Below are 22820 nucleotides of genomic sequence, written 5' to 3'. Positions count from 1 at the left end.
TCTAATTCTGAAGCAGTCAGTGCAATATCTTTGTTAAATCCCTTCAAGTTAAATGTACTAGTTTTGATGCTCAGGTGAGATTTCAGTCTTCCTAATGAGCCCCAAATTAAAGAAAATCAGAAAACGCTCAAATTCTCAAAAATTTCATCAGTTCATGACCAATTTAGCTGCAAATCGCAATCCCAAAGATATTTATCATAATGTCACATACTTTTGATACAATGATTTTTTTTATAATTTGTGTTTATTTTTTCGCATTTAGTATTCATTAATGTATTGAAAAACTTTAAATTGCAGCATTATGGTTTTAAAAATTCCATAATTTGCACTCATAGCCACGTGAGGACATAATGTGTTTGTGAGGACTGTGCTCTGTATGAACATGGCAGACATAAATCAGTCAGATGTACCTGATAAATAAAACACGTGTTTATTTACACAAATATTTTCAAATACTAGTCTTCTACATAAGGACATAAAAATATATACAGTGATGTAGGGACTCAAACTGCTTCGTTCTCAGGTCAATGTATACATGTTGTGATTTATTTGCATTTTCAAGGTTCTGAAATGAAAAAAAAAAAGAAAAAAAGATGCATATGTACAGCAGGGTCTAAAACTTACACTTTCAAACTCTGGCACTAAAACACAGGGGAAAAGTCTACCCTTCAAGTGCTATTTAACTTCACTGCTCCCCTCAACATGAAAGAAACTGGATGACTCCTCCGAAAGCTTACCGATGTCACGACACTTAACACGAGCGAACTTTCCTCCAACTCTAACAGTCACCTGCGGATTATTATTGTATCATGTTGTCACCTTATTCACTACACACATTGTCAGCCCGTATTACAGCATCTCTGTGAGGAACTCCCACAAAATAAAACTAGGTTTGGTCAGTCGCTTTTTCCAACCAACTGAGTAAACTTTGGTTATGTCTTGAAGTAATTCAAGAAAAGCCACTTGAAGTAATTCAAGGAACTGGAAAGCAGCACGTTTGAGAAACCATGTCGTTGAGAACCTGAATGAACCTTACCTGGCTTCTTAAGAGATCAACACTAGAGTTGATCGAACAACTTGATGGTGGTGAACCTTTTTCTACCCAACAGTCCAGAACGTTTTCGATCGGAACACAAAGTAATGACAGATGACGTGACGGGCAGGGGGGGGGGTCGCATATAAAAAGAAGACTGGTGATCTGGTTTGGTAAGAAAAGGCAAGACAGAACTACTCAGGCAGAGAAAGTGTTGAAGTGTCATTGTGTTCACACACACATACACACACCTGGAGCACAGAACAGCACCAAACACTTCCAAAATGCTGTGATCTGGAGGGTGTTTAGACTCATCTGGGGAGGTAAATGAAGCGTTCTCATTTTGTTTTTGACGATGCTGCAGTAGTAAACTATACAGGATGTGCTCCTCTTGGTCCTGATGGCCAACATCTCTTTCTGTTACCTTCTGCTGATGTTCTTATTGACCAGTGCCTTCTCTATCCCAAATTAACACACACTCGTGGATTGCTCTCACCACACACAAACATACACCCCTTTGTATTCACTACACCTTGTAGGGGGGACAAATGTAAGGAATATCTGTATATTTCAGTTACACAGAACATTCATCTCAGATGTCAGGTTAAACACGTTCATTCGAGGCTGAAAAAGGAACAGAGGAGAGGGGAACACCTTTCTTTTACTGAAGACGATGGCGGCCTCCAGCTGGGAGGCTGGCGAGTCGCTGTCACGCTGAGTTAGGTTGGATGTGGTGAGGGCTGGCAGAGTGGCACCTGTCAACACAACTCCCTCCCCCGTCTGAGGTGGTGGTAAGAGTGAGGGGGGAGATTGAGAAGAGGGGGGAGGGGGTTGAGTGTGGATTTGGGTGGGGTGGGGGGTGTCACTGCGGGGCGCCGGCAGCAGCGGGCACCGGGGTGCTCAGGGCATTGGTGGCAGCAGACAGGACTGGTGAGCCGGTGAGAGGGCCCAGGGCAGTGGAGGCTGGCAAGGCAGAGATACCTGAAAGAAAAGAGCCAGGAGGAGCTGTCAGGAAACTATCATTCAACCTTTCCAAGTTTAAACAGACCCGGGGCTCTAGACTGGGACCAAAATGGTTGCATGTGACCTTTTTTTAATTGAGTGTGTGACTTTCGAGTGTGGCATTAGTGCAGTGAATGATGATCATTAAGTGGTTTTGATGTCGCTCTAACCACTGAGGATAGCTACTGTCTATGCCAGTGGTCCCCAGCCACCAGGCAGCATTAGAGCTGGGACTTTAGTGCATTCATTTTGATTATTTAATTACTGAAAACATAAGTTAAAAAAAAAACAACACAAAAATAAAACGCATGTAATCTCTCACTGATGAACATTCCAGCCCAGTAAGTGGCGGTAATGCACCTAAAGTCTATTTGCCAGCTGTGAAGAAGATGCACAGGATGCACTGATTGATGTCGGCGCACAAGAAAGCTTGGTGAACAGTGAAGGAAAACGAGACCGCGTTGAGCTTGTTGGACGGAAAGTTTTCTTTGAAAAAAACTTCCATACGTCAGCTTGGATAAAAGCCTAGTTGTGTGCAAATTGTGAAACAAAGACTTTTGTTATCACTGCATCACTGAAGCCGATGGTATCACCTCAACGCAAAACATGTTGCTGTTAGCACCAGAGCTAATGTTAGCTACAACCGTCCTTTTCAAGACACTGAAAGTGCTCAAGTTCACAGAAAGTCTCAAAATGTTGAATAATATCACTATAATTGGATTCGAGTTTGCAGTAATCTGTAAATGTAGAAGACAGGTGAAAAAATATACAGATAAATATAAATGAAAAACATTTTTGTAGTTTAGGTTCACATATTAGTAGAGATGGGAATTGAATTTAGCGATTCCGACTTAATCATCGATACGACTCCTTATCGATTCTCATTGGGTGAGGGCATGAAAAAATACAGATGGGTTTGTTTGCTTTGACTCTTTAATATTGTCAACTTTGGACAGAAGATACAGCATATCTACACTTTGGTAGATTAACAATTTTTGTGCAGACAAATTAGCATGTTTGCCTTCTCAGGAAGGATACGAGATCGTTCTGGACTTAGGGTGTCTCCGGCTGTGGCGAACACCCTTTCAGATGGTGTGGAGGAGGCTTGGACGCAGAGATACTTCTCAGCTAAAGCTGACACCATTGGCAATGTGTCCCTCTTCAGCCACCACCAGAGGGTGGCGCTGTCTTTGGTTGGGATGGGAGGAAGGGTTCTGTAGAGTTGGACTTCTTGATCCACTCTTTGGGCTATGGAGACCGGGGGCTGCTGCTCCACAGACAAAAGCTCACTGTCTTCTTCAAAAAAAAGTTCTTCTTGGGCTGTCTTCTTTTGCTGCTTTATGGGTGGGGTCTGAAATTGACATAACCGTATGGTTCAGTCTTAGATTAAACATTCCATGCCATCTGTCATCAATCAGCACAATAAGCAAAACTTACACAGTCATCTCCTTCGTCTTTGTCTTCTTCTGCCTGCCTCTGTGTCTCTCCACACTGTGACAGCTGAAAAATACATTCATTGTGTAACAACAACAGAGCAAGAAGAAACGTTCTCACAACAGAATTGTCTTACATTCAAATGCATTTTAAAGTTTGAATACCTCTTCTGCTGCAGCTGCTGGTGTGTTTGCTGTCACTGCTGCTGCCCTGACTCGGTCCCAGATTTCATCGTTGTCCACTTTGAATGGACAAAAACATGAAGAGATTAGTATAAACAATATTACCTTTTCATCAATTTATCATTTTAGATTAATACTAATCTTTTCACTAACAGTACATGTTAAAATGTAAATGTTGGCAGACTGATTTACTTAAAATGTTTTCTTACCAAGGAGTTGTTGCTTCTCTTTGAGGACTACTTTAGCCACGTGGGATCTCTTCATCCATAAGATCACAGAAAGAATCCTTGCCGCCCAGTTGGAAATTGTGCTGCACATAGGCGTCAGTTTAGGGGGGACGGTGGGGATGTGTCCCCCTACTTTTTGTCAGGGGTCATTTTGTCTCCAACATATTCAAATTCTTCACATGTAAGCCGTTGTAAACCCAGTTATTTTCAGCAGTATAGAAAATTCCGACGCTCCTGAACGCACCATCCGCACTCGGCCGAGAGTTGCACAGACATGCAGCACACCTTCGTGAGGTTAAAAAAAAACGTGCAGACGCTAAATTTGCACCCGTGCCAAGTGGAAGCTCCGACCAGAGGCGTGCAGGGGCAAAATTTCGGCCCAGGAGAATTAGTACTATAGCGGCCCACAGACCCCTTTACCCGTACGTACCGACAGCTCAACAGGTTGAGCCTCCACCTTTGGTGTGGTGGTTGTGAGTTCGAGCCCAGCTTGTAGCATTTTGCTGCCGTTCTTCGACATTTTCTCAAAGTGCTGTGGTCTCCATCCCCCCCACTTTTAAAAACAAACTGACGCCCTTGGTGCTGCAGTTGTACAGCTTCTGAGCTCCCAGGTTAAGTGTGTGCGCAAAACATGGAAACTTGATAATGCCCAGCTTTTTCACCTTTTTGCTGCATTATCCACAGTAGCTGCCACTACCTTCTCGTTTACTCCAAACTCCTCCAGGATCCCCTCTATCTCCTCTGCCACAGCTGCCCCTGTCTGAGACTCTTACACTGCTTTGGTTTTGAGGACCTTTTCTTTATTCTGACCCTCCCTGACAGTCTAACGTTACAGTGAGGTAATGATCTTGACTAAAACTGGTCCAGCCATCAGCTGTGATAGCTGCTTTTGTGACATGTTTCAGGTCTGAGATCACATTGCTTTTCTCAACCCTATACCAAGCAGGAATCAGATGGTTTGTTAAACTGTCTCTGTTAGGGGCATGGTATTTTGAGTTGAGAGTCTTTTTCATCTCCCTACAGAAAACATGGGAATAATGATTCATAACTACACTGGTTAAAACAATTTAAAACTTTGACAGTGTTCGATTTCACATGAGCAGATAACAGAAAATATGCAACGAAATAACCTACCGAAATTCAGGAGCATCTACTGTGGCAAAAGGGTGTAAACCCTTCACCACAAATCTGGTCACTGCTCGGTGACATTCATTTATCCTCGCCTCCGTCATTTTAGTCCTCCCTGCCTCGATGAAAGGGGTTGCTAAAGGTGCACGAGAGCTACTCGCTACAACCTCCGAGCCAGAGTGAGAGCCAGCATCTGAGCCAGCATGGCTCAGGCCGTCATCATCGTCATCTAAAATATAATTCCAGGAGATAGGCAATATTCATATGTGAAATGAGGTTAACTGCGCTAGCATAAACACAATGTACAGGACCTGGAGGAGTTTATCGTTACCTTCGACATGTAAAGCAGACGACACCGAGACGTTAGCTCCGCTCCTGCTTTTACCTGGATGAGGCTCGCCTATGCTAAGTAGCGTATCAAACGCGGTACATTTCTGCAAACTAATTTAATGCTGGGTGGACAGATGTTTGAGCATATTGGAAGTATTTACGCCCTTTGACGAAACTGAAGCATTGCAAGTAACCCTGGTGTCGTCTTTACGAGTGAAAAATAACCATACTTTTGAGTGCTTCTGCCGGGACGCCATGTTGGAAAAGTCCAGAGCCTGCGTGTGACGCCATCACGTTTTTGCGACGTAAGAGGAACTGATAAGCGGAATCGTCAAGTAAACAAACGATTTGTAGGAATCGAATTACTGGGAGCCGGTTCTCAAAAAGAACCAGTTTTCGATTCCCATCCCTATTTATTCGTCAAGCAAAACTTATTTGACTTGAAAAACTTTGCTTCTTCTATTTGACAAAAAATGTGATGAATTAATTAGATTATTTTTTAATCACGTTCCACCACTAGTAATTATTTTCGTTTGGGACATTTTTTTAAATAACTATTAAAAAAATTAAAAAGATTATTATTTGTTATGTGCACGATGCCTGGTTTGCAGAAAACTGACTTGCTTGAAACCGGTCCGGGGTGCAAAAAACACCATAGTGGTGGAAAGTGGTCATTGTATTTCTTCCATGGCCCGGTCAGTCTGTCCCTATCTGATGTGAAAAATGAGCTATTTCGCTGCTGTGTGCTGCAAAGATAAAGTGATCTGTAGCTGACTATTTTCAAAACTAAATTGAGGAAAGAGGAAGTGGCTAATGGAGAGGAAAAGGCCCAGACTCACACCTCATAATCAGAGTGCAGGTGAAAAAATGTGTTGCATTCAAATAAAAAGTCTAATGCAGGAGAGGAGCTGATTAATCACAATCATGGTTTTAGATTTCCACATTTATATAAACATGATCAGCTACGGTATTTACACATTATTACACCAAAGTGGAGAAAACAGCACATGTAGAAAAAAAATAGTTTAATCTTGGACAAATCTGAATTTAGAACACCCCTGTTTCACTCTTTTTAAAGTAACATTTATTCATACACCTGTCAGAGCAGACTACAGCCACCTATCTTACATCACTGTGGACATTGATGTAAGACTTTTAGTTTATAGTTATCCTCCAAAATGGGAGCTACATGCCGTGTTTCCAGGTGAAGCAGAGAACTTTTTGAAGGAACCCTAAAATTATTTGCTAGTTCTTTGAGGAAAACACCATTCATTGCCTTCACTTCTTAAGCATAAAAATTATATGCTTTTCTGTCTATTACAAGACAATGAACAAATCATATTTTTGTTTTAAAACGTATTTTTAAAATGTATTTAAATGATTAATTAAGAAAATACTAAATAACTGCAAGTTGGAAGAGGAAAATCTTTACATGAGGAGTACTGAGCGAAACCTTTGAGCACAAAGGATCAAATCACCAAGAGAGCATCACGTCATGAATGTGGAGTGATGTGGCAGCTAAAGTTGTATTGTTGGGCAGAGTCCAGGCTTTATAAAGTGTGTGTGCTCTCACCAGTGATCATGCTGGCTGTACTAACAGCTGGGTTCCCACTGGGCAGGTTGGCTGATCCGGCCACACGAGACTGATCTTTCACAATGGGGACTGGAAGAACAAAAAAAAAAAAAGAAACAACGTCACTAATTTTTTTCAAAGGCCGTTACTTTAACTATCAGGAAGAAAAGATTGGTGCTTACAGAAGTATGGGTGATCCATGGCCTCGCGGGCGGTCAGTCGGGCCTGGTGGTCGTAACGCAGCAACTTATCCAGGAAGTCCAGAGCCTCTGGGCTGACCAGGTGCTGGTTCTCACTGTGGACAAAGCGCTCCCATCGCTTACGAGAATGCCTGTAGGTTAAAAAAAAACACCACCACACATTTAAAAAAAAAAAAAAATCTGACATTGATTTACACTGTAGGAAATCTCGTAGAAAGACTGCTAATCAAACCACCAGCGGCTGGCAATAAACATACATGATGATCAACATGGAACTGAAATGAACTCCAGCTGTTTAACCCTCATCAGTACACGTGGCAAAACCTACTTCACTCGTACACGTGGGGTCCAGCTGGACCCTGGCAGAATTTCATCTGTTTCACATTTCTGTAACTGTCCATATCCTCTCAATGTATATTTTCCTAAAATGTGTGTCGGACCCTAAATGATTTTTCTGTGTAAACACGACAAACCTGGCTACAATCAAAAACGCATTGGTATATTTGATGGTAACTACACACGTGGACAAAATTGTTGGTACCCCTCAGTTAAAGAAGGAAAAACCCACAATTCTCACTGAAATCACTTGAAACTCACAAAAGTAACAATAAATAAAAATTTATTGAAAATTAAATAATCAAAAACAGCCATTACTTTTGAATTGTTGATTAACATAATTATTTAAAAAAACAAACTAATGAAACAGGCCTGGACAAAAATGATGGTACCTCTATAAAAGATTGAAAACTATTTGACCAGAGTGACATGATTAACTCAGGTGTGTCATTTAATTGATATCACAGGTGTTTCCAAACTCATAATCAGTCAGTCTGCCTATTTAAAGGGAGACAAGTAGTCACCCTGCTGTTTGGTGAAAAGGTGTGTACCACACTGAACATGGACAACAGAAAGCGAAGGAGAGAATTGTCCCAGGACATCCGAAAAAAAATTATAGACAAACATCTTAAAGGTAAAGGCTATAAGACCATCTCTAAACAGCTTGAAGTTCCTGTGACAACAGTGGCTCATATTATTCAGAAGTTCAAGACCCACGGGACAGTAGCCAACCTCCCTGGACGTGGCCGCAAGAGGAAAATTGATGACAAATTGAAGAGACGGATCGTTGGAATTGTATCCAAAGAGCCCAGAGCAACCTCCAAAGAAATTAAAGGTGAACTCCAAGGCCAAGGTACATCAGTGTCAGATCGCACCATTCGTCGTTGTTTGAGCCAAAGTGGACTTCATGGGAGACGACCAAGGAGGACACCACTGCTGAAAAAAACTCATAAAAAAGCCAGACTGGAATTTGCAAAAATGCATGTTGACAAGCCACAAAGCTTCTGGGAGAATGTCCTTTGGACAGATGAGACCAAACTGGAGCTTTTTGGTAAGGCACATCAACTCTATGTTCATAGACTCAAAAACCAAGCATACGAAGAAAAGAACACTGTCCCTACGGTGAAACATGGAGGAGGCTCAGTAATGTTTTGGGGCTGCTTTGCTGCATCTGGCACAGGGTGTCTTGAAAGTGTGCAAGGTACGATGAAATCTGAAGACTATCAAGGCATTCTGGAGAGAAATGTGCTGCCTAGTGTCAGAAAGCTTGGTCTCAGTCGCAGGTCATGGGTCTTCCAACAGGACAACGATCCAAAACACACAGCCAAAAACACCCAAGAATGGCTGAGAGAAAAGCGTTGGACTATTCTAAAGTGGCCTTCTATGAGCCCAGATCTGAATCCCATTGAACATATGTGGAAGGAGCTGAAACATGTTATTTGGAGAAGACACCCATCAAACCTGAGACAACTGGAGCTGTTTGCTCATGAGGAGTGGGCCAAAATACCTGTTGACAGCTGCAGAACGCTCATTGACAAATACAGAAATCGTTTAATTGCAGTGATTGCCTCAAAAGGTTGTGCAACAAAATATTAAGTTATGGGTACCATCATTTTTGTCCAGCCCTATTTCATTAGTTTGTTTTTTTAAATAATTATGTTAATCAACAATTCAAAAGTGATGGCTGATTTTGATTATTTAATTTTCAATAAATTTTTATTTATTGTTACTTTTGTGAGTTTCAAGTGATTTCAGTGAGAATTGTGGGTTTTTCCTTCTTTAACTGAGGGGTACCAACAATTTTGTCCACGTGTGTATGTGGGTGACTACTACCAAAAGGGACTGAAAAATCCAACTTGTAAATAAAAAAAACATGACAACTTATGTACCTCAGGTGTACCGATGAGGGCTAAACTGAACCCATTTTAACCAGTTTTATAGTGTCGCTTCACTAAAAATGTATCTTATGTGAATAACTGACAGAATGCCTGCTGTATCACTACACTTTCTAATCAATAAAACTGGCAGCATCAGCTATGAGAACAGAGAGTAAGTGGTGCATATGCAGCAAAAAATAGACCAGTCTTCAATTCATTTTTTAGAAGCAGTCCCTTTTATAAAAATGGGCCATAAAGTGCAGGAGTGACGACTACATATCAAACAGAGCTTCCACTTTAAGGTCTTAATTATCTTTTCAGCATTTATTTGTCACAATCAGCTGTTCAGTAACTCTCTCTTTCAGAGTTTTCTATAATGCGTAGATGTTAATTCAGTCACAGTGTACAACCTCTGAAGAACTTCAAGTTTCACAGCGCTCTACAGATTGGAGACAACACAATGCAAAAACGTTTTACAACCCCATGCCATATACACGGTGGAGGCATGACCAGTAAAAAAAAAGAAAAGAAAACACAATCTGCAGTAGGGATCGTCCAATATGGTTTAGGCATACTTGTGGAAGACGTCAACTTCCAAATACAGCTTTACCAGTTCACTGAAACTGCTTCACTCTGCAGCTGCATTCATCTGTGGCTCTGTGTGAACAATATCGTTCAGTGATTGGCTTTGCTCATGCCATCTAACAGCCAATCAGATAGTGCTGTGGGCGGGACATGGCTTGAGAGCACATAGTGACTACAGACGGATTGAGATGGCTGAATTAGAGCCAAAATGCTGCATTTAATATATTTTGCGATGATCTGTCAATAAAAACAAGGCCAATAATAAAAAAAGGGCCATTATCAGCCAGGCAGCCGACAACTGGTTGATTCCTTTTCTGTGACACATCAGCTGCATGAAGGGTTCACATACATTGCGTGTTGAATGTAATTTTACTGTTAAATATACAGTTTGCGCTTCCGAGAAGCGCTAAGGATATTAAATTGGGAACAGTTCCTACCTTCCCAGAATATCATTAAAGCGAGGTTCCAGCTCAATGTTGTATTTGTCGATGTAGTCGTAGAGGTCCTCTGTCCCCAGAACCTTGGCTATTCTCACCAACTGCAGAAAACAAGCATGGAACATTTTACCAGGACTGTCAGGGACACAGACACACACTAACACCTGACAAGTTGGTTTCAGTAAACAGTGGAGAGCAGCCACACTCACAAAATTGGTTAAAAATTTTAACTACAAGAATCTTGGGAGAGTTGTGGGGAGACCAAGGGAGTTTGTTTGTGGAGCTGCTTAGTCTGAGCCAGCCAATTTCACATCCATTCTGACGCAAAAATCTGACGATGAAAAATGCAGATGGAAAATGTGCGCAATGTGGATGTCATCAGAAAATCCATCATTCATTTATAACTACAAGAACGCATTTGTTTGAAAATCCAAAACATAAAAACACTCTCAGCTGTCAAAATCAAAATTTGTAAAAACAATCAAATATGATCCTTTGTTATTTTTAGTGTTTTTAAACGGCAACCAAAATGGAAGCCACATGGTTTTCTTGTTTATTTATTTTAAAGACCGCAAAAAGCAAAACAACATGGTCGTCTGTTTCCAAACAAGTGGGGAAACCAAACTCAAAAAAAATTCTAATAAATAAAATCTCCAATTTAGTATTTGGCAAAGACAAAATAAACAGAGGTGGTGTCTTCCATCAACTCCTTGTCCTCCCAAGAAGACATTTATAACATTCAGTTACCACTGACTTAACCGTCTCATACATAAATATGTAGGCAGCCCGACAATATTTTTTTTGTTGCAACAGAAACATTTTTCCTCCTCATAGCGCAATTGTTGTTTGCAGCTTTTACAAGTTATACTTTCAATACAATTGTCCATAACTGATTGTGCAAACTAAAAACTTTTTTAATGCAAATCAACTTACACACGTGGACAAAATTGTTGGTACCCCTCAGTTAAAGAAGGAAAAACCCACAATTCTCACTGAAATCACTTGAAACTCACAAAAGTAACAATAAATAAAAATTTATTGAAAATTAAATAATCAAAAACAGCCATTACTTTTGAATTGTTGATTAACATAATTATTTAAAAAAACAAACTAATGAAACAGGCCTGGACAAAAATGATGGTACCTCTATAAAAGATTGAAAACTATTTGACCAGAGTGACATGATTAACTCAGGTGTGTCATTTAATTGATATCACAGGTGTTTCCAAACTCATAATCAGTCAGTCTGCCTATTTAAAGGGAGACAAGTAGTCACCCTGCTGTTTGGTGAAAAGGTGTGTACCACACTGAACATGGACAACAGAAAGCGAAGGAGAGAATTGTCCCAGGACATCCGAAAAAAAAATTATAGACAAACATCTTAAAGGTAAAGGCTATAAGACCATCTCTAAACAGCTTGAAGTTCCTGTGACAACAGTGGCTCATATTATTCAGAAGTTCAAGACCCACGGGACAGTAGCCAACCTCCCTGGACGTGGCCGCAAGAGGAAAATTGATGACAAATTGAAGAGACGGATCGTTGGAATTGTATCCAAAGAGCCCAGAGCAACCTCCAAAGAAATTAAAGGTGAACTCCAAGGCCAAGGTACATCAGTGTCAGATCGCACCATTCGTCGTTGTTTGAGCCAAAGTGGACTTCATGGGAGACGACCAAGGAGGACACCACTGCTGAAAAAAACTCATAAAAAGCCAGACTGGAATTTGCAAAAATGCATGTTGACAAGCCACAAAGCTTCTGGGAGAATGTCCTTTGGACAGATGAGACCAAACTGGAGCTTTTTGGTAAGGCACATCAACTCTATGTTCATAGACTCAAAAACCAAGCATACGAAGAAAAGAACACTGTCCCTACGGTGAAACATGGAGGAGGCTCAGTAATGTTTTGGGGCTGCTTTGCTGCATCTGGCACAGGGTGTCTTGAAAGTGTGCAAGGTACGATGAAATCTGAAGACTATCAAGGCATTCTGGAGAGAAATGTGCTGCCTAGTGTCAGAAAGCTTGGTCTCAGTCGCAGGTCATGGGTCTTCCAACAGGACAACGATCCAAAACACACAGCCAAAAACACCCAAGAATGGCTGAGAGAAAAGCGTTGGACTATTCTAAAGTGGCCTTCTATGAGCCCAGATCTGAATCCCATTGAACATATGTGGAAGGAGCTGAAACATGTTATTTGGAGAAGACACCCATCAAACCTGAGACAACTGGAGCTGTTTGCTCATGAGGAGTGGGCCAAAATACCTGTTGACAGCTGCAGAACGCTCATTGACAAATACAGAAATCGTTTAATTGCAGTGATTGCCTCAAAAGGTTGTGCAACAAAATATTAAGTTATGGGTACCATCATTTTTGTCCAGCCCTATTTCATTAGTTTGTTTTTTTAAATAATTATGTTAATCAACAATTCAAAAGTGATGGCTGATTTTGATTATTTAATTTTCAATAAATTTTTATTTATTGTTACTTTTGTGAGTTTCAAGTGATTTCAGTGAGAATTGTGGGTTTTTCCTTCTTTAACTGAGGGGTACCAACAATTTTGTCCACGTGTGTATAAATGAATTATTTCAGCTCCACTAACAAGTAGCCGTGTGTTTTGTTTACCTGGTCGTAGTTGTCATGACCATGGAAGAAGGGCTCCTTTCTGAAGATCATGCTCGCCAGCATACAGCCCAAACTCCACATGTCCAGACTGTAGTCGTACATCTGAAACACACAGGGAGGAAAAGTCAAACAGAGCACAGACAGAATAACAGCAGAAAACTGAAACTCCTCAAAGATGTAACTCACTAAAATCCTCTGTCTAAAATCACTACTGATTTAAACAAATCGAAGTGTATAAGCGTTGCTATCCCAGCAGCTGAAATGAGCAACACTCAGTGTTCTACAGATCATAACAACAGGTCTGTAGCTGACGTTCAAAGAAAAAAGTCCAACATACTCCTACATTCATCACTGTCATGACATATTCATAAATAAAGAATACCTCAAGTACTTTGATACTTTGAACATGATAAATCATGATACACATACATAGGGAACCAGAACCATCACAAATATCAAACAATTTGTTTATTTAGTCCATTCAAACGGCATTGATTAAATGTGGAACCTCACTGAAATCTGACCTGATGTGTGTCTCAGACTTTATGTGACAGTAAATCAAGACCAGTGAAAAAGACCTCCACCACCTCCCAAAACCTGAAAAATCAATGATAAAAGCACACCTCACTATCCTACAGCTGTACCTGATAGTCCACCAAGAGCTCAGGGCCTTTAAAGTAGCGAGAGGCGACTCTGACGTTGTACTCCTGTCCTGGGTGGTAAAACTCAGCCAGACCCCAGTCAATAAGGCGCAACTAAAAACAAGGAAAATAAGCAGTTACAATCAACAAACAGAGCATATAGAGATGTTTATCACACCAAAGTAAAAGGCTGTCACTCATTGGTCACATGTTACTGAATTACTGAGTCCAACCATAGAATGTCAAACAAGAATAGAGGGAAAGAAATAGAGACACAAGAAATAAAACAGAAAACTATACAGCAAAATTATAATCAGACTTTTTTTTTTTTTTTTTAAATAAACCCGATGCTAAGATTGTGTTTGTCACTCACTTTGCGGTGCTCATGATCGATCATCACATTATGTGGCTTTACATCTCTATGCATGATTCCCATGCTGTGACAGTAATCCAGGGCCTGCAGACAAGACCACCTTAGTTATTTATTGTGCAAAGTTTTCTTCATGGAAATCTCAAAACAGCAGCAGATAAAATAAAAAAAAAAAAGATAATCCCTACTATGCAAAAATACATAAAGTTTATGACCAAAATAGAGGCACAGTACTGTATCAAAAAGCTGAAGAAAATTAGGAATCCCTTTCCTGGACAGTCGGTCTTGCTTAAGGACTTCATGTTTTACCATTTCAGGACATTTAAAGGCCTCTGCACACTGTGCAATTTTCGGCCATCCCAGACGAAAGATAACAATTGTGAGAGAATCGCGGCGATGTCTGTAGTTGTGGCTCTAAACCTGTCATCCTACGTCACACTGTGAGACAGTGGTGATGGTCTTGCGACCAAAGGCAAGCTGCGATGAAATTCTGACAGTGTCAGAAATTAGGGGTGACCGTCTCACAGTGTGACTGCCGCTGCGACCCATGTCAACTAAATAACCAACAGAAATGCAGGATGAAATGACATACTGATCAGTGCGACACTAGCGCTAAACCCAAATAGATGATTTGTGGCGACAAAACGCACCATAACAAGTATGTGGGATTTATACAAAGAAGACAGCCTAGCAGAGTTGTGGCAACAGAAGCCCTGCCTTTTTTGATGTGTCCTCCAACTTGTACTACAACTGGACCAAAAAAGGACAAAGCATGGAAGGACAGAGACGGAATTGCAACTCCGCTATCATTAGCAGCTCGCAAACGCACACCAACACCGCTGTAAATAGTGGCCACAGCACATAGTTTGCAGACCTACCAACCTTGGCGAAATATTTTGCGTACCACTTAATCTCACACACGCACGCACACACACAGCTCGCGCTCATGTCGATAGGAAAAAAAACACTCGGTGCTTATTTTCCTGATATGACATCGTATTTTCAACGTGAAAGTAACATTATTAACAGTACATATTTGCCAAAAGACACACACGTACACACACACACACACACACACACACACACACACACACACACACACACACACACACACACACACACACACACACACACACACACACACACACACACACACACACACACACACACACACACACACACACACACACACACACACACACACACACACACACACACACACACACACACACACACACCATTTTACCGTTTTAACCACCAGCCGCTGCAGGTGGGGGCACAGGGAACGGGGAGAGAGGTGGAGGGAGGCAGAGGACAGGAGAGAGCGGGCCAACAAGGGTTCGGCAGACTCGTTATTCTCCGCTACTCTATGATGATTGGTTGAAATTGCACCACTACTGCTGCATCGTGTTGTCAGGCATGAGTATTGCACGTCCACATTTCTAACAGCACTCACAGATGTCTGCAGCTTTTTGAGTAGTTTAATGAGGCGGAGCGTACCAGCGTATTTTGATGTCAAATTGTGTACCTGCTACGCAAAATGCGTACAGGTTGGCAGGTCTGAGTTTGTTACAAAATAAATAAAAATTAAATCTGTTCATGTTTCGCTAATTCCTTTGTGATTGTAGGTACTCTGATGCTTCAGTGGTTTAGTTTTCATGGATGGACGGCGCACACTAAATGCGCATTCACGTCGACTCACGCACATCGTAGGCTGCGATTCAGCTTAGGTTTTCATCGTACAATCTGCACACAACAAACTTCACGTCGTGGACAAAGATTTTTAGATTTATGTCGTACAGTGTAGCAAGCTGTGAACTTATAAGATTGTTAAATTTGCACAGTGTGTAGAGGCCTTAAAGGATGACATACTACAGGACTGTGCTGGAGCACAGAGGACTCACCTTGAGGATCTCATACATGTAGAACCGGATGTCATAGTCGGTCAGGGTCTGGTACAGTTGCTGGAGACAAAAACAAAGTCACTAGGTGTTCTATGGAGCCATCCAACAGCCAGCAGAAAGTGAACTTTGAGTCAAGCTTGGGTTGTGCCAGTGATTGAGGATAGAACCAGAAGACGGATGACTTTCTGGCACCGAAGACATAGCACTGGACTTTTATATTCCTCCATCACATACACACACGTGTACGGTGAAACAACGAGTATGCCAAGAAAGGAGGCTTCCAAAATCTTATACAACAGTGTGTTATTGAGCAAAAACCAAGTAAAGCTCCTACCTTGAAGTCCGTGTTGTTAACATGTTCAAAGACCAAGGCAGGTGTTCGGGACTGAAAAAGAAAAAAGCATCGACTAAAAGACACAGTCAAATCCCCATATTTAGACCCAAACAGCAACACTATAGTAAGCTGAGGTACTACAGGAATTTGTGTAGGTGTGACAAGCACGAACACTGAGTAACACCACGGGCAGGTCCCAGCATGCTCAATTCCATTCATTCCCTGCTGAGTAAGTCGTGTAAGAATGGCCAACAGACCACAGCTGTCAACAACTAAATTAAAGTTCAACACGTATACATTATGCCTACGGCGTGAACTGGAGCTACAACTTACTAATCGACTTTCACTAGTTATCCATTAACTGTTCTATACGCTATTAATCAGCCTCGACAATCACAAGCCTGCAGAACGCAAGTGGTGTCCTGAAACTGTGTAGTTTCACAATTAAAAGGTTTTCCCTTCACAATGATGGCAACTGAAAAGAAAGTCAACTTGATTTGTGATTTATCAATCAACACCATTAGAAATGTATCTTCTGCCAGCTGATTAATCAACTACTCTAATAACTGCCAAGGGTTGTCACTAGACCAGGGCTCTCCCCACGATTTAGGACAACAAGGGAAGGAGCAAATACTAGGGAAAGAATTAATGAGGAATTATGTCTTTCTTAAGCTGTTTTTTTCAAATGATGGTTTCATTCATAAATGGCAGAGAATACAAAGGTGAGCAAAAGTCATGCATTTGCTGATTGCTTCATTGCAGTTTCCTTTTAAAGGAAAAATAACCATGTAACAATCTGTAAACTGTCATCTCTGGAGGCATGTTTGGTATTTTTTAAATCTCCTTTTCAGAATCTGCAAGGCCCCTTTCAAATGTTTTTACTGGGCCTTTTCACCAAGATATAAGCAAAAGAATAAATACAAGTTTCTAAAAACTCAGTTAAATTAAAATGTGTTATTTTAAAATATCAGTCTACTTTCTCTAATCTTTCCTGAAATATGGTGAACATTGAAACAGGAATGCATGTAAGTGACCTTCAGCTCCTGAGTTAAGTCCCTCTGGTTCAACAGTTCTTGGAGCTTGTTCATTAACAACAACTCAGTTTGTTTGTTTTAACATCACTCAACTGGGAAAACTGAGCTTTTTGTTTCTCCTCGCTTGACTGCTCTTGATTATCATGAAGCAAATCCATACTGGACAGACTGTATCAAATAACCATCAGCTGACTTAAGCCTAATAAACCATGTTCTTATTTTGACAGTGGTAAAGCATGCCATTGCCTTGGAACAGCACTTTTTAAGCAATTTGTTTTTTTTAGCACAGTGTTGACTAAGTATTTTCACCAATAGTGCAGCTAAAACTTCAGTTTAGGAACCCATTTCTGCATGAAAAAAGGGTTTATAAAAGTCACAGTAGAAATCTTAACGTCTAACAACTGCTATTTTAAAGGACTACAACAGCACAGCTGCACTGTGTGCTTCATTCTTTGGAGAGAGCCCTGACAAAACATATTAATGCTGCATAAGCACCTACTTTTATCTATCTAGCCATTGTTAGATAAGTACTTACAGACACATATCTCCCCAGCCCAAGTGAAACCGATAAGCTGCCACAGATGGTTGGCTCACCACGCTATTGGTACAGTTGTGATATGTAAGAATTACAAACTCCAGCTTATCTTTTTATAGAAACTGAATCATAGCATCAGGAAACACCAAAGGCATACAACTAAAAAATAGCTCCTGGTGATCTCATGATCAAAGAATAAAATGTTCTTACAAACCAATAAGTAAGACTTACTACAGGGTCTTTGACAATGTCGATGAGCGAGATTATGTTGGGACCACCACGTAGGTTTTCCAAAATCTTGATCTCACGCTTGATTTTCTTTTTCTTCACGGGCTAAAGGCAAAATGACAAGATAGACTTATTCAAATGGGATTGAAGACAATATACATAATCTTTCAATTAAAGGTACTACACAGGTCTGGGATTGTGTCTTTGTATAGATTTACCTTGAGTATCTTCACCACCACCTTCTCATTATTGGTGATGTTGATTGCCTCAAAGACTTCGCTATACTTGCCACGACCTAACTTCCGCACCAACTGAAAGTCGTCCTGGTTTCTGTAAGGACAAAAACCCCAACCAAACATTATTTGGCTTCAATATTTACCAAGCAGCTTGATAAAAATGTTGCACAAGAGTCAACGAAGTATTTACCCCCATTCAACTACATGGGACTCATAGTCCCAGTAGTCCCTGGGCCGGTGAGTGTTGACCTCGGTGTACACTCTGGCCCGGCTCGGCACGGGTCCTGACATGTCCGACAGCTTGGCAGGGATAGTGGGGAGATCTTACTGCAGTGGAGGACGGTTGGAGTGCGAGGACGATGGGTAGAAGGGAGGGAGGACGAGGAGGGAAGGTAAGGGGTGAGGGGATTGATTCCAACAGGGAAAGGGGTTTGGGGGAGGCTTTGCCTGAGGACGGGGGGAGGGGCCACCAGGGGCACGGTGGGATAGCTGATTTAAAACAGAAAAAACACAAATCGGACGGAAAATTAGTATTTTAGAGAAATCGATATCCAGAGTCACACTAACCTCACAGTGTGGCAGCATCTACATTACAGTCACCTGTAGATGGCTGATAAATTTGTGGTAAAGCTAACAAAACATTAGCTTAGCTCTGTCTCAGAAAGTAGCATATAGCATAGGGCTGAACAAGATGGAGAAAATATTTTATTTCAGTTTTTTCAGCAGATAGTGCGCTTTGAATTTGTCATCTTTTGGGCTTTTTTTTTTTTTTAAATCTTGCCTCAGTTACATACTCACTGCGTTAGAGAATTCAAACGTGAGGGCGTTTTACTACAAAAGATATCACTCAAGGGTGACTGTCATACAAAGGTGGTATGAATTTGTAAAACAACACATGAGGTGTGGCTAATAAATAATGAGAATAGGCTAATGTCAGTTGAACCACAATGTACAAGCCAAACCTGCATAGTATAAACTGGTCAATGGCCATAAACAACCCCTGACAGTTTTAGAATTAAATTAAACCAAATTGAGTTACAGCTTTATCTTGTTAATTATTATCCACACCCTATACATGCTAAATGTATTTCAGCCTTTGTGATTTGGTAACTGCGCTGTCTCAATTTAAAATTTTGATATTTAATTGATTAATTGTTCATCCCTAATATATTATCAGCAACTGAGTTGACGTTCAGGGGCTAGTGTACTCCATCAGAAGCGCTTCTTGGTTGGTCAAACAGCTTTGGTCAAGCTCTAAGATGGAGCACAAGGCTTAGGTCTCACTGCCGGCCAGCACTGGTGTTTGGTGGTTAAAATGCTCCTGCCAGCCCAGTCATTCCACACAGTTTGATAAATAGAATTTTATAAAAGCACTGTTAACAAATTAAGATAATCTGTCCACATAAATCTTAAGATTGTTCAATTTCAATCAGATGAAAATGTTGGTGAAAATATGCATTTTCTAACATACAGATACTGAAACTGCAGTGATAGGTGTAATGTTTCTGTTGTGATGCCAAATTTACTAATCAACAGATGTTTTCACAGTATTTTAGTTGAGAACCCACACCTCAAAAATAGGCTCCACAGCAAAACTGTGGACGAAACATCACTGCAAAGCTGGCACATTTTCTGCATGAGATGCTCCACAGTTAACATGGATGCCAAAATGAAAAGCAGAAGGAGGCACAACCATCAGCCCCAAATAAGGTAACTGGTGCTGCAAAGGCCTTAGGGCAACAGGTGTTGTACCAGAGCATTTTAGGTCTAACCTTCACCCATGATTATGAGCTTTAGGTAGTGAACTTAGAGAAGTGGCTAAAATGGGTTGCCATAAAAGGAAACAAGTTGAGAAGTTTAGATATTCAGAGGGAACTCACAATGACCTGTTATTTAGCAGACTCTGGATAAGTTAAGGTGATTCCAGTATATATGTACTCCTACATGTGATGATATTCCAGATGGTAAATTTAGAGGGAATCATCCATCCATCCTCTATACACCGCTTTATCCTCACTAGGGTCGCAGGGCATGCTGGAACCTTTTCCATCTGCCAATCCTGACGAGAACACCTTTCATCTCCATTATCCATACACCTGCTTTCTAAAACTGGCTGCCTAATTTGCCATCTTCCACCCACTTTTACACAAATCCACAACCACACATTGGGACCAATGTGATTATTACACAATATCTGCACCTTAGGTACTTTGACAAAACTGTTTTCCTACCTGTCAAAGTCACTTTACATTACCGTACCTTGAAATGTGTAATTACTGTATAATGAATGTTAAATTAAATTTAGCAGGCTATAGATTTTAAAATTACAAGCATTTTTTATAGTATTGTACAGCAAGAATTTTCAGAGTACATACTAACGTTCAATGTTAACGATACTAACCTGCCATTTTGTTATTCTATGTTGAACACTTGAATTTCCCTCAGAATTAATAAAGTATCTACGCATCTATCTAAACTAGGGATCAACTAAATGGATTTGGAACTAATACACATTTGTAGTAAAAAATAAAAATCTTCCCAACAAAATTTCAACAGTACAAACTCCAACACAAACCTGTATTGAAATATGATCCAACAATCTACTGACCCATAAAACAAACACAGGTGCCCATGTGTTGTCATGCAACCAAATCCATAACATAATTTCTGGAATATATAGATTTTTCTGTTTCTGACTATTTGGTTTCTGCTCAGTATAAGGCTCTAACTGATGATAATTAGTTATTTTAAGTTACTTTTAGTCCAAAGCCTTCCTAAAACCGTTTCTGCTACACTGAGCCTAGCAATATTCATGATTTATGGCAGGACTTCTGTATCAACCAGCATTATTATTTACAAATATAGCTCTTAAATTGGCCGTTAAGAGTAGATCTCCAGCAGTATTATTCTGAATTATTGGCACAACACAATATAGATTCAATAGGACAAGATTTGACAAGACGCTGACTCGGGAAAGCTAACTCAAATCTGCGGCTAGTCAACGTTAGCCAACACATCAATTAAATGCTGTGGTAATAATATCGACTGGTGTGGCCATTTCCTCTCACCAGCTGAGAAAGGCCCATGTTAATTTTATGAATATGGGAAAGTTAACGTTAATAATAGAACAGCTGATCAAATCATTTTCACAACATCCAACACCTTTTCCGGACCGATCGGATCAACTCCTCCTCTCGGCGTTAATCTAGCTAACTTTAACCAACTACACCAATTAGCGCTAAATTCAGTGAAACCCACAGTTTATCGAAATGTTCACGTCTTGCATCGAAAAGCACAATAATCAGTATACTAATAATCGTTATCGTTAAGATGCAATTTGTTAAACACTCGAATTCATGCGACATTCCTAACGTTACGGCGACATACGTATTCAATTTAAGCATTTATAATGTGTTTACATTTGTGTCGAAAGCAGTGGCTAAAGCGGCTACATTTCCCGACAGCTAATATAGCTTTTCAAGTTGGCCAAATCAGCGGGGTTTGGCTTTGGGTGCGAGCAGAAGATGTTGGTAACTTCTCGGCTCTCGGCGGGCCCTAGCTGCTAGCATGCTAACCTTAGCAGGGCTAACGTTAGCCCTCGCTGGTTTTCCACGGAGAATGTGGAGTTTTACCAAAAGCGGGGGTAAGAAACTGAGCAGATATTTACCCCCTTGGACAATTCAACGGCCGAAATGCTTCCCAATGCGCCCGGTTTCTTCCAGCCAACGATCCTTGCCACCCTCCGTCGCCGGTGTGCCTCTGCCAGTGTGTGATTTCTGCTGTATCAGAGACAATATGGCTGACCACCGACACCTACGTACCCCAGGACTGACACGGGGGCCGTCGAGGGACAAGCTTCACCAAATCGCACACCAATTTTACACGACACTGTACTGGTTGTACTCCAGCATTTAAATGAGATGTTGGGACCAAATTGTTCTAAACAAACCTTAGAATATTCCAAAATTTCCAGTCGACTGTGTGTAAAGTATATGAGTCTGTAAAATCAATAAGCAAGCTTATTTTATGCACCTCATCACCCACAGAGGTAAAAATGACATGTAAAAGAGTAAAATTAAATTCAAGAAATACAAATAAAAAAAAGGAGCTTTGTCAAAAAAAAGTGCACATACGTTAATAGAAACATTAAGTTTTTTATGAGTAGAAAAACATACATATAAATACAAAAACACAATAAAAATAAATTTAGGAAAAGGAAGTTTCAAGAGTTTTCATTCATCACTCGCTCATACAGTTGTGATCGTGATGCTAAAGTGCAGTGTGTTGCTGTGTTACAGATGGGTGCATGTGTGTGAGTATACACCTAATATATTATTTACAGCTACAAAATTGATTAATTAAAAGCAGCAGAAGGGGTTTTATTGCTCTACCTTTAACTTCAAACTTTTCCAGTTGTGTTCTATTGGATTGAAATATTCTTCAGACACATTTTTCAGTTCTTTAAGAGTCATATGAGATACGACTGACATGGAGGTAAACTGCAACTCGAGTGTAGGTAGAGATGTACAACCACGAGGCCATGATTCTAGTTTCACCTAAAGATACAGATGATCA

The 22820-nt window shown here is 40.6% G+C and overlaps 1 protein-coding gene, 1 long non-coding RNA gene and 1 other non-coding gene across 3 annotated transcripts; all 3 read right to left on the bottom strand.

The window, feature by feature from the left end:
• Nucleotides 1-407: 407 nt before the first annotated feature.
• LOC110962791 (casein kinase II subunit alpha) lies at nt 408-22073 on the bottom strand. Its single transcript, XM_022210821.2, has 13 exons — nt 21913-22073; nt 18436-18734; nt 18228-18339; nt 18013-18114; nt 16213-16263; nt 15879-15938; nt 13978-14061; nt 13608-13718; nt 12964-13065; nt 10345-10445; nt 7092-7240; nt 6910-6999; nt 408-2014 (listed from the first exon to the last, which is right to left on the bottom strand). The coding sequence occupies exons 2-13, from the start codon at nt 18534-18536 to the stop codon at nt 1896-1898; spliced, it is 1182 nt and encodes a 393-aa protein (XP_022066513.2). The 5' UTR covers nt 18537-18734; nt 21913-22073; the 3' UTR covers nt 408-1895.
• Nucleotides 2021-6903, bottom strand: LOC110962793 (uncharacterized). Its single transcript, XR_007942055.1, has 3 exons — nt 3634-6903; nt 3473-3535; nt 2021-3386 (listed from the first exon to the last, which is right to left on the bottom strand). It is a non-coding gene; the product is annotated as an uncharacterized LOC110962793 (long non-coding RNA).
• On the bottom strand, nt 16019-16155 carry LOC127534258 (small nucleolar RNA SNORA57). The gene has a single exon (XR_007942290.1). It is a non-coding gene; the product is annotated as a small nucleolar RNA SNORA57 (small nucleolar RNA).
• Nucleotides 22074-22820: the final 747 nt, after the last annotated feature.

Source organism: Acanthochromis polyacanthus, chromosome 5 (assembly GCF_021347895.1).
Source record: "Acanthochromis polyacanthus isolate Apoly-LR-REF ecotype Palm Island chromosome 5, KAUST_Apoly_ChrSc, whole genome shotgun sequence".
Taxonomy (NCBI): domain Eukaryota; kingdom Metazoa; phylum Chordata; class Actinopteri; family Pomacentridae; genus Acanthochromis; species Acanthochromis polyacanthus.
Note: the sequence above shows the minus strand (reverse complement) of the source record. Positions and strands in the feature narration are given on the sequence as shown.